Source organism: Coregonus lavaretus (assembly GCF_964263955.1).
Source record: "Coregonus lavaretus genome assembly, chromosome: 21".
NCBI classification, from domain to species: Eukaryota; Metazoa; Chordata; class Actinopteri; order Salmoniformes; family Salmonidae; genus Coregonus; species Coregonus lavaretus.
In genome coordinates this window covers 43,528,423-43,543,349 of record NC_140008.1, presented here as the reverse complement: position 1 = coordinate 43,543,349, position 14,927 = coordinate 43,528,423, and the positions used below count along the sequence as shown (strand labels likewise).

Here is a 14,927-nt window from a genome sequence, read left to right as displayed (position 1 = left end):
ATTGGCAGGGACTGGGAAACTGGTCAGAATTGAAGGAATGATGGAAGGCGCTAAATACAGGGATATTATTGAGGGAAACCTGTTTCAGTCTTCCAGAGATTTGAGACTGGGACGGAGGTTCACCTTCCAGCAGGACAATGACCATAAGCATACTGCTAAACAACACTCGAGTGGTTTAAGGGGAAACATTTAAATGTCTTGGAATGGCCTAGTCAAAGCCCAGACCTCAATCCAATTGAGAATCTGTGGTATGACTTAAAGATTGCTGTACACCAGCGGAACCCATCCAACTTGAAGGAGCTTGTGCAGTTTTGCCTTGAAGAATGGGCAAAAATCCCAGTGGCTAGATGTGTCGAGCTTATAGAGACATACCCCAAGAGACTTGCAGCTGTAATTGCTGCAAAAGGTGGCTCTGGTTTTGAATAATTATGCACGCTAAATTTCTGTTTGTTTTTTTGTCTTATTTCTTGTTTGTCTCACAATTTTATTTTTATTTTGCATCTTCAAAGTGGTCGGCATGTTGTGTAAATCAAATTATACAAACCCCCCAAAATCCAATTTTAATTCCAGGTTGTAAGGCAACAAAATAGGAAAAATACCAAGGGGGTGAATACTTTCGCAATCCACTGTACTTTTGAAAGGATAAAGCTAAGAACATGATCAACTTCATAGTTAAGAACACTATAACAATATGGATGAAAGTGCAACGTATTCTACAAGAACCAATATCACTTCCTAAAAACACAACACTATGGAGAATTTTTTTCTCCAGAAAATCACATTGTATGATTTTTAATGAATTTATTTGCAAATTATGGTGGAAAATAAGTATTTGGTCAATAACAAAAGTTTCTCAATACTTTGTTATATACCCTTTGTTGGCAATGACACAGGTCAAACGTTTTCTGTAAATCTTCACAAGGTTTTCACACACTGTTGCTGGTATTTTGGCCCATTCCTCCATGCAGATCTCCTATAGAGCAATGATGTTTTGGGGCTGTCACTGGGCAACACAGACTTTCAACTCCCTCCAAAGATTTTCTATGGGGTTGAGATCTGGAGACTGGCTAGGCCACTCCAGGACCTTGAAATGCTTCTTACGAAGCCACTCCTTCGTTGCCCGGGCGGTGTGTTTGGGATCATTGTCATGCTGAAAGACCCAGCCACGTTTCATCTTCAATGCCCTTGCTGATGGAAGGAGGTTTTCACTCAAAATCTCACGATACATGGCCCCATTCATTCTTTCCTTTACACGGATCAGTCGTCCTGGTCCCTTTGCAGAAAAACAGCCCCAAAGCATGATGTTTCCACCCCCATGCTTCACAGTAGGTATGGTGTTCTTTGGATGCAACTCAGCATTCTTTGTCCTCCAAACACGACGAGTTGAGTTTTTACCAAAAAGTTATATTTTGGTTTCATCTGACCATATGACATTCTCCCAATCCTCTTCTGGATCATCCAAATGCACTCTAGCAAACTTCAGACGGGCCTGGACATGTACTGGCTTAAGCAGGGGGACACGTCTGGCACTGCAGGATTTGAGTCCCTGGCGGCGTAGTGTGTTACTGATGGTAGGCTTTGTTACTTTGGTCCCAGCTCTCTGTAGGTCATTCACTAGGTCCCCCCGTGTGGTTCTGGGATTTTTGCTCACCGTTCTTGTGATCATTTTGACCCCACGGGATGAGATCTTGCATGGAGCCCCAAATCGAGGGAGATTATCAGTGGTCTTGTATGTCTTCCATTTCCTAATAATTGCTCCCACAGTTGATTTCTTCAAACCAAGCTGCTTACCTATTGCAGATTCAGTCTTCCCAGCCTGGTGCAGGTCTACAATTTTGTTTCTGGGGTCCTTTTACAGCTCTTTGGTCTTGGCCATAGTGGAGTTTGGAGTGTGACTGTTTGAGGTTGTGGACAGGTGTCTTTTATACTGATAACAAGTTCAAACAGGTGCCATTAATACAGGTAACGAGTGGAGGACAGAGGAGCCTCTTAAAGAAGAAGTTACAGGTCTGTGAGAGCCAGAAATCTTGCTTGTTTGTAGGTGACCAAATACTTATTTTCCACCATAATTTGCAAATAAATTCATTAAAAATCCTACAATGTGATTTTCTGGAAAAAAAATTCTCAATTTGTCTGTCATAGTTGACGTGTACCTATGATGAAAATTACAGGCCTCTCTCATCTTTTTAAGTGGGAGAACTTGCACAATTGGTGGCTGACTAAATACTTTTTTCCCCCACTGTATACCCAATACACACAAATCTAAGTAAAGAATGGAATGAAGAATATATACATATATGGACGAGCAATGACAGAGCGGCATGGACTAAGATACGGTAGAATATTATAGAATAGAGTATATACATATTAGATGAGTAATGCAAGATATGTAAACATTATTAAAGTGACTAGTATTCCATTTCCTAAAGTGGCCAGTGATTTCTATTGGCAGCAGCACCCTCTAATGTGCTAGTGATGGCTATTTAAGTCTAATGGCCTTGAGATAGAAGCTGTTTTTCAGTCTCTCGGTCCCAGCTTTGATGCACCTGTACTGACCTCGCCTTCTGGATGATAGCGGGGTGAACAGGCAGTGGCTCGGGTGGTTGATGTCCTTGATGATCTTTTTGGCCTTCCTGTGACATCAGGTGCTGTAGGTGTCCTGGAGGGCGGGTAGGTTGCCCCCGGTAATGCGTTCGGCAGACTGCACCACCTTCTGGAGAGCACTCCAGTTGCGGGTGGTGCAGTTGCCATACCAGGCGGTGATACAGCCCGACAGGATGCTCTCAATTGTGCATTTGTAAACGTTTGTGAGGGTTTTAGGTGTAAAGCCACATTTCTTCAGCCTCCTGTTGCACCTTCTCCACCACACAGTCTGCGTGGGTGGACCATTTCAGTTTGTCAGTGATGTGTATGCCAAGGAACGTTCCACCTTCTCCACTGCAATCCCGTCAATGTGTATAGGGGGGTGCACCCTCTGCTGTTTCCTGAAGTCAACAATCAACTCCTTTGTTTTGTTGACGTTGAGTGAGAGGTTGTTGTCCTGGCACCACTACTCCAGTTCACTTACCTCCTCCCTTTAGACTGACTCGTCGCTGTTGGATATCAGGCCTACAACCGTGGTGTTGTCAGCAAATTTGATGATGCAGTTGGCGTCGTGTAAAGCCACACAGTCGTGGGTGGACAGGGAATACAGCAGAGGGCTGAGGACACACCCCTGGGGGGCCCCTGTGTTGAGAGTCAGTGTGGAGGAGGTGTTGTTGCCAATCCTCACAGCCTGTAGTTTGCCCGTCAAGATATCCAGGATCCAGTTGTAGAGGGTGGTGTCCAGACCCAGGTCTCTGAGCTTGGTCTCGAGCTTGGAGAGAACAATAGGGTTGAATGCTGTAGCCTATAAACTTCATTCTCACATAGGTGTTCCTCTTCCGTGGATCTGTTGGAGCGGTAGGCAAATTGGAGTGGGTCCAGTGTGCCTGGCATGCTGGCCTTGATCTGGGCCATGACCAGCCTCTTGAGCACTTCATGATGACCAGGGTGAGTGCGATGGATGGAGCGATAGTCATTTGGGCATGTCACCTTGTTTTTTTTAGGCACTTTTCTTATACTGTAAATATGTGTGTGTCTGTGTGTGTGACCAAATGTAATTTTGGAGTTCCTGCAGCAGATATGGAGGACAAAAAAGGGGAGAGCGAGGGAGAGGAAGAGGGAGGTTTGGCAGCACTGAGACAAGAGCATCTTCAACTACAGTGGCTTACGAAAGTTCTATTCTCTCCGCTTGTCATTTTTCCTATTTTGTTGCCTTTCAACCTGGAATTAAAATGGATTTTTGGGGGGTTTATATCATTTGATTTACACAACATGCCCACCACTTTGAAGATGCAAAATATTTTTTATTGTGAAACAAACAAAAAATAAGACAAGAAAACAGAAAACTTGAGAGTGCATAACTATTCAACACCCCCCCCCCCCCCCCCCCATTATTGCCCATTCTTCAAGGCAAAACTGCACCAGCTCCATCAAGTTGGATGGATTCCGCTGGTGTACAGCAATCTTTAAGTCATACCACAGATTCTCAATTGGATTGCAGTCTGTGTTTTGACTAGGCCATTCCAAGACCTTTAAATGTTTCCACTAAAACCACTCAAGTGTTGCTTTAGCAGTATGCTTAGGGTCATTGTCCTGCTGGAAGGTGAACCTCCATCCCAGTCTCAAATCTCTGGAAGACTGAAACAGGTTTCCCTCAAGAATTTCCCTGTATTTAGCACCATCCATCATTCCTTCAATTCTGACCAGTTTCCCAGTCCCTGCCGATGAAAAACATCCCCACAACATGAGGCTGCCACCACCATGCTTCACTGTGGGGATGGTGTTCTTGTGGTGATGAGAGATATTGGGTTTGCGCCAGACATAGCGTTTTCCTTGATGGCCAAAAAGCTCAATTTTAGTCTCATCTGACCATAGTACCTTCTTCCATATGTTTGGGGAGTCTCCCACATGCCTTTTGGCGAAAACCAAACATGTTTGCTTATTTTTTTCTTAAAACTATGGCTTTTTTCTGGCCACTCTTCCGTAAAGCCCAGCTCTGTGGAGTGTACGGCTTAAAGTGGTCCTATGGACAGATACTCCATTCTCCGCTGTGGAGCTTTGCAGCTCCTTCAGGGTACTCTTTGGTGTCTTTGTTGCCTCTCTGATTAATGCCCTCCTTGCCTGGTCCGTGAGTTTTGGTGGGCGGCCCTCTCTTGGCATGTTTGTTGTGGTGCCATATTCTTTCCATTTTCTAATAATGGATTTAATGGTGCTCCGTGCGATGTTCAACGTTTTTGATATTTTTTCATAACCCAACCCTGATCTGTACTTCTCCACAACTTTGTCCCTGACCTGTTTGGAGAGCCCCTTGGTCTTCATGGTGCCGCTTGCTTGGTGGTGCCCCTTGCTTAGTGGTGTTGCAGACTCTGGGGCCTTTCAGAACAGGTGTGTATATTTTGAGATCATTTGACACTTAGATTGCACGCAGGTGGACTTTATTGAACTAATTATGTGACTTCTGAAGGTAATTGGTTGCACCAGATCTTATTTAGGGGCTTCATAGCAAAGGCGTTGAATACATATGCACGCACCACTTTTCCGTTATTTATTTTTTTGAATTCTTTGGAACAAGTAATTATTTTTATTTCACTTCACCAATTTTGACTATTTTGTGTATGACCATTACATGAAATCCAAATAAAAATCAATTTAAATTACAGGTTGTATTGCAACAAAATAGGAAAAAAACGCCAAGGGGGATGAATACGTTTGCAAGGCACTGTACATTTTTATCTTTACACAAAGTGCCCTCTTAAACAAAAAGACATGAGTTGAGAATGAGGATATCACAGTGATGCAGTAAGAGGACTGAATAGTAACCTCTGCTGCAGTGTCATTTAGCAAATGTGAAAAGATGATGGAGTCATGTATTTCATTATAGACAGTGTTTTATTTGAACAATAAGGAGTCAGCTCAAGAATTAAAAAAAACACTAAGAAAATACTTTAAGGGTTACAGTATCACAGTACAATGACTTGTAGCTATTAGCTTTACGTACTTGACATACCTAGCTATCTTTTCCCTTGCACAGTGAGTGGAGAAGCAGCTGTACGTTAGGTGGAATGTAACATTGTAACATGCAGTTAAGACGGAATGTCAGAGCCAGGTTGTCAACTAAATGTGTTAAATTCAAGTATCAGTTGTTGAACAAAGTAAAATGACATACATAAACAATATTGCTAGTGCTATTTCTGAGGTCATTAAAATAACATAATACATTAAATTAGCTCTTAGAATAAACGTTTATACGTACAAAAGTAATGTCAAAACAATGAGGCAGTACAAAACAAATTCTCAACAACATTTCTCAATAACGCTTCCAGAATGTAATAAATTAAATAAATATTAACATAAATAAATACATGAAATGTTTATACATTTAAATGCTGAATTCCAGAAACTATTTCAGCTGATGTCTTATCAGAGCTCAGTGGTCCTTTCTTTTAAAAGTACTGTGGGGTTGACATCGTTACTCCCCGAATGTGCCGTACTGGAATTAATGGCATTGGCTCCATTGTCTTTTACGTCGGGCACATGAAAGGATGCCAAAGGGCAGGGGCCCTTGATGTTGCTGCACACCAGCCTCTGTAGGGACGCTGTGTTGATGATGTTAAAGCCGATGCTCCCGCCGAAGGTGCTGGGCTTCCAGTACTCTGGCGAACAAATGGGGTTTCCCATCAGGCCTTTCAGGGAGTAGGGGGCACCCATCTCCACCATGGTCTCCCCAAAGATGGCATTGGTTCTAGGCTTCTCCACCAGCAGTCCTGGGTAGAGCTCCACAGCATCCACATGCCCATACATCTCCTCCAGCTCCGCAGACATCTCCTTTTCCCCTGAGAAACACAGAGAGAGAGGGAAATGTTACATGGCTCAGTCTGGCTTCTGGGAGAAAGGGATTTATGTTAGGTACTCTGCTCAACCTGGCTTATCTCAGTCGCTGACTAAGCTGATGGGGACATGTTTTGTCTACAGAACAAGTGTTAGTGAAAACGATACAAGTTTGAGAGCTGTTTCATGAGCATTTAGAAATTAAGCTTGACATACTTGATGCAATACAATACACATGGAAAGTCCTCCAAACTCATTCAACATCTCTCTCTCTCACTCTTACTCTCTCTGTCTCTGGCTCTTTTTCACACACTCTCTCTCTCTCTCTTTCACACACACACACGTCCTGTTTATTCTCACACTGTTATTAAAGAAAAGCTTATTCTTTCTGAGAGGAATGCAGCAGGCCAGTGTGAGGCAGTGCAGAGCCTGTCGACCTCCCAGATGCTCCTCTGCTTGTTTACACCCGGCTCTCTGCCATCACTAACTGCTTACACTATCTGTAACTAAAGTGCAGATCTGTTTGTCTTTGCTGTAGGCCCGAAAAGGAACTCAGTATTTCTGCAATATAACTTACAGCAGCAGGCTCCATCTGCCCAGGCTAGTTGTATTACTATTTCGATAACCTTCCATCCATCCCTTTACAGGGCTTAATTGAAAGCAGTATACCACAGGATGTCACACACTCTGTTCATTCTACTCTTAAAAGTGAATTACAATAAATCATCACTATATTACAATCTAACTCAATCCCAATGCTTAGGATGATAAGTGTTTATGTAATAGCTGTGATGCTAATGGTGGTTCTCACCTGTAAGGTCTTCGAAGGAGGTGTATGGCTTCATGGAGAAGCGTTTCCTGTAGGCGTTAAGGGACTGGTAGCGCATCTGTCTGCTGTTCTCTATGGACTTCAGAGCCACCATCAGCACTGCAGGGGGGACATTACGACCTCCAGCAACCTAAGGAGGGACGAGGGATAAGATGTAAGTCAACCAGCCTTAAACAACAATGAGTTTCTCTTTATTTTGAATGACTGACATTCCCTCAGGGTAAGCACTAAAGTAAAATAGTTGGATCAAGTTTGCTTGAAATCCACATAATAACATGCAACATTACCATTATCAATCACCCATATTTCAACCTTGGTTCACCAGGCCCCATTTACATTCCTAATTCTGAACCACACCTTAAGCAGCTACCCAGAGCCCACAGTGTACAACCTAAATCCCACACAGAGAGAGCCTCTTACCCGTCCAGCGATCTGCTTGGTGAAGGACTCCACCAGGTTGGTGATTCCATGCGTGGTGACCACAGAGGTGTTGAAGACAAACTGCGGGTAGGAGTAGACCTGCTCCTGGATGTGGAAGGCGTCGGGCATCAGGGGGTGCCAGTGGTACAGGGTGTTGAACTCTGACGCGATGCGGTTCTGATACTGGAAACGCTCTTTGAAGAGAAGCTCCGGGTCGAACTTCAGTTTGAAGTGGTAGCCGCTCAGGTGTTGCACGTAGTCCTCGATCACTATCTTGATGGTCTCACCTACAGGAAGGAGTAAGGGGAGGGGCCATTAGTTCGAGTCTTTGTTGTTTCTTCATATGATTTATTTATGCCTCTACTCTTTACTTCAGGTTGTCCCACTGGGACAAAATCCCTTTTACAAGAGAGGGAAGTTATTAAAAACCTCCATAAAGTTAATTTTGACATAATATCACAGAGTGTTATCAACTCTCAAGTGTTGTTTTGAACCCCAATTTACATGGCACCATTAAATTGCTGACACATTAGGCTTATTAACAGAGTGACCGATCGACAGCTTTTGGTAACTGACATTAACACATTTTACATGTACATTTTAGTCATTTAGCAGACGCTCTTATCCAGAGCGACTTACAGGAGCAATTAGGGTTAAGTGCCTTGCTCACTGTACTATCAAGAACTTCATGTAAAAGGAGAAGATCACTTCCTGTGGTCAGACCCATAGCCTCCTCTGTAGCTCAGTTGGTAGAGCATGGCGCTTGCAACGCCAGGGTTGTGGGTTCGATTCCCACGGGGGGGCCAGTATGAAAAAATGTATGCACTCACTAAATGTAAGTCGCTCTGGATAAGAGCGTCTGCTAAATGACTAAAATGTACATTACAATGAGCTCTACTGTAAATATGGGTTCAAACTTTGGTTCATTAGCTCGCAATACAATAGAATTTTGGGTCTGGATAGAATATTATAGAATATTGTGTCTGCATACAATATTATAGAATATTGGATCTGGATGTCTCTATTTTAGAAGCAAAATACAGCTGTTTGCAAATACACTCAATATTTGATGGGCACAAGCTACAATAGACAATGTCAATCCAGATACTATGTAAGATCTGCAGGATCTGACCACATGGCTTCCTTATGATAATAAGCAGCAAGTCCTATACATCCTTCTTCACATGTTGCTCGCTTAGACTGCTTACCAATGAGAATGAGGCGAGATGTCTGGAAGAGCCTATCATCATCCCAGTCCGGATGGACCTCCTTCAGGACATCACAGACGCGGTTGTGTTCTCTCAGCCAAATGGTAGCATACATCATAAGACCAGGCACCAGGCCGAACGCCTCATGGCCCACAGCAAAGCGGTGAGACTCAGGGACTTGGGGAGGGTAGTGCATATCCACCCCTACCTCCTTCACCGTAGGTGGGTACACCTCTCCCTCCAACACCTATAGAGAGCAAAGGTGAGAGAAGAGATATTCAGCTGGACCTATGACAAACAGAATCTGTTCAGTGATGTTCAAGGTCATTTATAGTTGACAAGATCTGTCCAGTACCTGAAACTTCAGCTTGCCATCCGTGAAGAGTCGCAGTTTGTGTTGCCTCTCAAGGTTATCACCGTAAATGTGACCAAGGTCCACCTGGAAATCAAGCTTTGAAATTAGTCACATACAGATGTAGGATCTTAATTTGAGCCAGTTTGCTACAGCATGAAAATAATCCTGCAGCAACAGGAAATGTGAATTATTATGTGGATTATAATTAATGGACATTTTTGTAGGGGTTGATACATTTTTAGTAAGGGAAAATAAAGTCTGAATTTTCTAAATGAAAATTACAATTTTTCAGAAGCCTTTTTAAACCTCAAAGGTTTAAATGTCCTACATTGCAGGAAAGCTCTCCTGCAACAGGGTGATCAGCTTAAGATTCTACATATGTAGACCTAGAGCTGTCTTCTTTCAGTTAACTCGATCTCTAAGGTGAACCCAGGGTTGCTAAGACCCCCCTAGCCCCCCTGTAATTTGATCCCTGGGTGAAACCATGTTGTATTGTTCAGTGCTGGTCTGTTGTGTGCTGTTGTTGTGCTGGTGCTGTCCAGTGTTGGTACTCACCCCGTGGCTCTTGGCTTTAGTGAAGGCCGGCCCCATCTTCTGGTCGGATTTGAAGAACTGGTGGGTGAAGTGTTGGGCAAAGAAGGCAAACATCAGACTGGAGCCCTGCGGGTCGGGGATAAACTTCCTCCTGATCAGGAGCTTCTTTGCCAGCATCTTAGCGTCAGGCAGCTCCTTCTTACCTGCACGGAGGAAAGCAGAGAGATTGGTTTAATTTAGAGGTTTGCTTTTTTAAATGTTGTAGTTTTATAATATATACAGGAGATGGTGCTTGTTTTCATCATTAAAATAAATATATAGCCAATACCATAGAATAACCTGATCCTATGTCCACCAAACCAAAAGCAAGCATGGGAATGCCACACGAACGTCGGTGTGGCTCAGTGAGTATGAATTTGTACTGTGAGAGAGAGAGAGAGAGAGAGAGAGAGAGAGAGAGAGAGAGAGAGAGAGAGAGAGAGAGAGAGAGAGAGAGCGAGAGAGAGAGAGAGAGAGAGAGAGAGAGAGAGAGAGAGAGAGAGAGAGAGAGAGAGAGAGAGAGAGAGAGAGAGAGAGAGAGAGAGAGAGAGAGAGAGAGAGAGAGAGAGAGAGAGAGAGAGAGAGAGAGAGAGAGAGAGAGAGAGAGAGAGAGAGAGAGAGAGAGAGAGAGAGAGAGAGCGAGAGAGAGAGAGCTTACTTACCTACGACTCCCATAGGAGTTGGGCAATCCTTGGGCAGAGGAGGGAGGGTGCGTGTGTAGTAGGAAAGGTTGGAATAGGCCTCCCAGCTTTTATAATCATAGTCTGCATTGAAAGTCGGGGGGCTGTCGATCAGATGAGAGCGAGCTGGAAACAGAGAGAACACAATTAATTAACATGAATTCAAAATAAACTGTGATGACTTTGTATGTTATTGCAGTTGTAGCCCTACATATTAAATGGCCTAGTTTTGACTAAGCAAAACTTCACATCACTAGTTTTGACATGATCAAATGGCAAGAGAGAAAAGCTCATCAAGAATAGTGTATGATGCTATTGAACTCAACTCACATGTCAGAACATATCTCATGATAGCATCCCTGAGGAATGAAATACTGTTGATGATATTCCAGAGCCCCTTGTAGTGGGTGAGGAGGTAATGCACTGTGTTGGGGGTTGGCTTAAGAGACACTTTAATCCACGTGAAGAATTCAGCTGTTAAATCAAAATAAAAGCATATTAATAAGGTGTTTAGCGAGATTTTTTTTTAATGTTGATTTGTTCATACAGGATTGAACTTACGTTGTGTGCAGTTGTGGCCATAGAATCCAGTGCGTGTGCAGTCGCACTCATAGTCGTCCGGGCCCATGGCCGTACACACGCCACGGTTCTGGCATGGCTGTGAGCAGCAAGGGTTGCCTGCATAGAAACATTTTTGGTTAAGTTCGACTGAGTGTAATAAATGATGATCACATAAACATGTAATTATCTGAACATTTTGATATACATGTAGGTCTACATAACAAATAATCCACATAGGTAGACTATATATAAAAATATAGCATAGGCTATCAATTCCAAAATATATATTTTTTTATATAGCCCTAAAAGAAAACGTTCATAATGTTCGATAGCTGATTGAAAAGTAATTAGATTAACTGAAATAAAAAATAAAAATAAAAGTGAATAAAATGTTTAGACACATTTTGTTAACACATTGCAAATACGATATTAGAAAAGAAACACATTTAGACTGCACCAAAGCTTCATAATTACTCTCCCATCATCATTTTACCTCCTTCGCAGACAAATATTATGCCTAGAGACAGAAATAAAAGCGCCGATATGCTTCTGTTCATTCCAATGCCTTTGACCGATAGCGCACCTCTGTTTTTCTTTCCAGCTTGAGGTACAGAACTCTGAGGTTGTGAATGAACCTGTCTGCAGCGAGGACACTTTTTATAGTAGGCGTGAGCGTGACAACCTAAGCTATTCGCTCACCCACTGGTCTCGTCGACCCATTGAAACATTATGCTTATCGATTGATTAGAATGGACTGACCAGTGGAAATGTTTGTGATGATGACTCAATACCAACTTTGGTCATAATGAGTCATCTCAGTCAAGCGAATATTAATTATGCTATAGGAAATAAACAGCAATTACTCACAATTATTCATACCTAATGATACATGGAAATGATAGTGAATGAGTATTTCATTCAATTGATTTCCTATTGATTTCCACACAATTTTTTAAATGTTATTCAGGTTTCATAAAGTTATAGGATAGCCTATAGATATTACAGTAATGCGACTGCTGAATGTGCTATGAATTCACTTAACAAATCCATATTATATTGCTTATGTTAATCTTACTCGATAGTGACTGAATCTCAATCAATTGTATTTTATTGGTCAAAGAATAATGTCTACTTTGAACTTGTATTATATTATATTGCCAGACTTTTCAATTCCAATTTGGTATGGGTGCTTGGGGAAATGTAATTAATAGCTTTTATTGTAGGCCACAAATAGATAAATAAAATCTCGCCAATGTCCGGTCTGAGAATCAACAAACAAACTAGTCTTTCCGCGCCCTCGCGTGGAGGCATTTTACACACACGGATCATAGAGCATATGGAAAATGGATTACCGTTCTCCTAGCAGCAGGAAATTATGCTGGCAGTATTATTTTCTCCAAAATAAAACTCCCCCTGGAAAGACACTCAACTTTGGAAATATCGATTTTTTTTTCCACTCTAATGCAGTACAACTGTGTTGCACAGCATTGCAACCACCTTGGAAAAAATACATTGATAATTTGATGTAATTTTAATTGTAATATTTTATTGTTTATACCAGCATTTCTTTTGAAAAATTACACAAATACTGGTATGTTGAAAGCTATTGTGTTAACATAATACACTTTTAATAACATACAAAAATATATGTTATTGGAATTATTGGAGTCTAAGAATTTAAACCTGGTCTCTTGTGCTGGGCAACTGGTGTAATACAGAGTGCTGGTGACAATGCAATTAAGTGTAGGCTATATACATTACATATTTTATTTATTATTTTTTATTATTTAACCAGGTAAGCCAGTTGGTAACAAGTTCTCATTTACAACTGCGACCTGGCCAAGATAAAGCAAAACAGTGCGATAAAAACAACAACACAGAGTTATACATGGGATAAAACAAAACATACAGTCAATAACACAATAGAAAATATATATACAGTGTGTGCAAATGTAGTAAGTTATGGAGGTAAGGCAATAAATAGGCCATAGTGCAAAATAATTACAATTTAGTATTAACACTGGAGTGATAGATGTGCAGAAGAAGATGTGCAAATAGAGATACTGGGGTGCAAATGAGCAAAATAATTAACAATATGGGGATGAGGTAGTTGGGTGGGCTAATTACAGATGGGCTGTGTACAGGTGCAGTGATTGGTAAGCTGCTCTGACAACTGATGCTTAAAGTGAGTGAGGGAGATAAGAGTCTCCAGCTTCAGAGATTTTTGCAGTTCGTTCCAGTCATTAGCAGCAGAGAACTGGAAGGAATGGCAGCCAAAGGAGGTGTTGGCTTTGGGGATGACCAGTGAGATATACCTGCTGGAGCGCATACTACGGGTGGGTGTTGCTATGGTGACCAATGAGCTAAGATAATCACTGCCTAGCAGTGATTTATAGATGACCTGGAGCCAGTGGGTTTGGCGACGAATATGTAGTGAGGGCCAGCCAACGAGAGCGTACAGGTCACAATGGTGGTTAGTATATGGGGCTTTGGTGACAAAACGGATGGCACTGTGATAGACTACATCCAATTTGCTGAGTAGTGTTGGAGGCTATTTTGTAAATGACATCGCCGAAGTCAAGGATCGGTAGGATAGTCCGTTTTACGAGGGCATGTTTGGCAGCATGAGTGAAGGAGGCTTTGTTGCAAAATAGGAAGCCGATTCTAGATTTTACTTTGGGCTGTAGAGAAAAAAACATACTACACGTCTCAGCAAGAGGGGGTGGAAATATTCAGTAAGGTCTCTACCAACCAAATATGTTTCGTTTTTGAGGGGAATGGTGTCGTAAATATCCAGCAGCACTTCGCACTCTGTCCATTCCATTGCCACCAATGCAATACACTAATTATGAAATACATACTGGGTCATAGAGAAGGGGAAAAAAGATTTGTGCCAAGGTAAAAGTAGGGTTGGAAGTACTTAGTAGGGTCTGTAGAATATATATCTGTCATTTCATGGGGGACTAGCGAATGCGGAGTATTGCTGGTCTTTAACTCTGCCCATTCCATTGGCCCCAATGCAATACACTGTATATGTGAGGGTGATGCCTCTCTCTCGCACCACACCCGATCATCAAGGTGACTTCCTGTATTTCTGGAAGAACAGGACAATGGAATAGATGGATGGAGTCTAAAGTGAGGAGATGAGAGGGAGAAGATAAGATAAGAAAGGAATGTGGAGAGGAGATGAGGAGAAGAGGGGGGAGAGGAAGGGGAGGAGAGGAGAGAGAAGAGAGGGGAGGGAAGAGGAGTTTCTGTATATTTGGAAGAGCAAGACAATGGAATGGACAGAGTCTATAGTCTGCCTCTTGATAGCCAGGCTAGTCTACTATCTGCTCTGTCTTCTCTAATGTCTTTAATGACAGGCTCCTATATACAGTATATTGCATTGAGTGTAATGGAATGAGGGGAGTATGAAGTGCTGCTGGATATTTAGGCCACAGTCCCCCTGAAAAAATAAACATATACAGTGCCTTCAGAACGTGTTCATACCTCTTGACTTATTCCACATTTAGTTGTGTTACAGCCTGAATTCAACATTGATTACATATTTTTTCTCTCTCACCCATCTACATAAAATACCCAATAATGACAAAGTGAAAACATGTTTTTAGAAACTTTTGCAAATGTATTGAAAATTAAATACAGAAATATCTCATTTACATACAGTAAGTATTCACACCCCTGAGTCAATACTTTGTAGAAGCACCTTTGGCTGTGATTACAGGGATTTTACCATGAGGCCAATGGTGACTTTAAAACAGTTACAGAGTTTAATCTGAAGTGAAGTCTCTAAGCAGTTTTCTTCCTTTCCGGCAACTGAGTTAGGAAAGACGCCTGTATTTTTGTAGTGACTGGGTGTATTGATACACCATCCAAAGCCTAATTAA

The 14,927-nt window shown here is 42.1% G+C and overlaps 1 protein-coding gene across 1 annotated transcript; it reads right to left on the bottom strand.

Annotated features, from left to right (window-relative positions):
• Nucleotides 1-5,456: 5,456 nt before the first annotated feature.
• On the bottom strand, nucleotides 5,457-11,594 carry LOC311148588 (prostaglandin G/H synthase 2-like; the record flags this gene model as incomplete). The annotated part of the gene is made up of 10 exons (XM_084185570.1): nucleotides 5,457-6,416; nucleotides 7,223-7,370; nucleotides 7,661-7,947; nucleotides 8,869-9,115; nucleotides 9,224-9,307; nucleotides 9,779-9,960; nucleotides 10,459-10,602; nucleotides 10,807-10,950; nucleotides 11,038-11,154; nucleotides 11,531-11,594. The coding sequence occupies 10 exons, from the start codon at nucleotides 11,592-11,594 to the stop codon at nucleotides 6,004-6,006; spliced, it is 1,830 nt and encodes a 609-aa protein (XP_084041696.1). The 3' UTR covers nucleotides 5,457-6,003.
• Nucleotides 11,595-14,927: the final 3,333 nt, after the last annotated feature.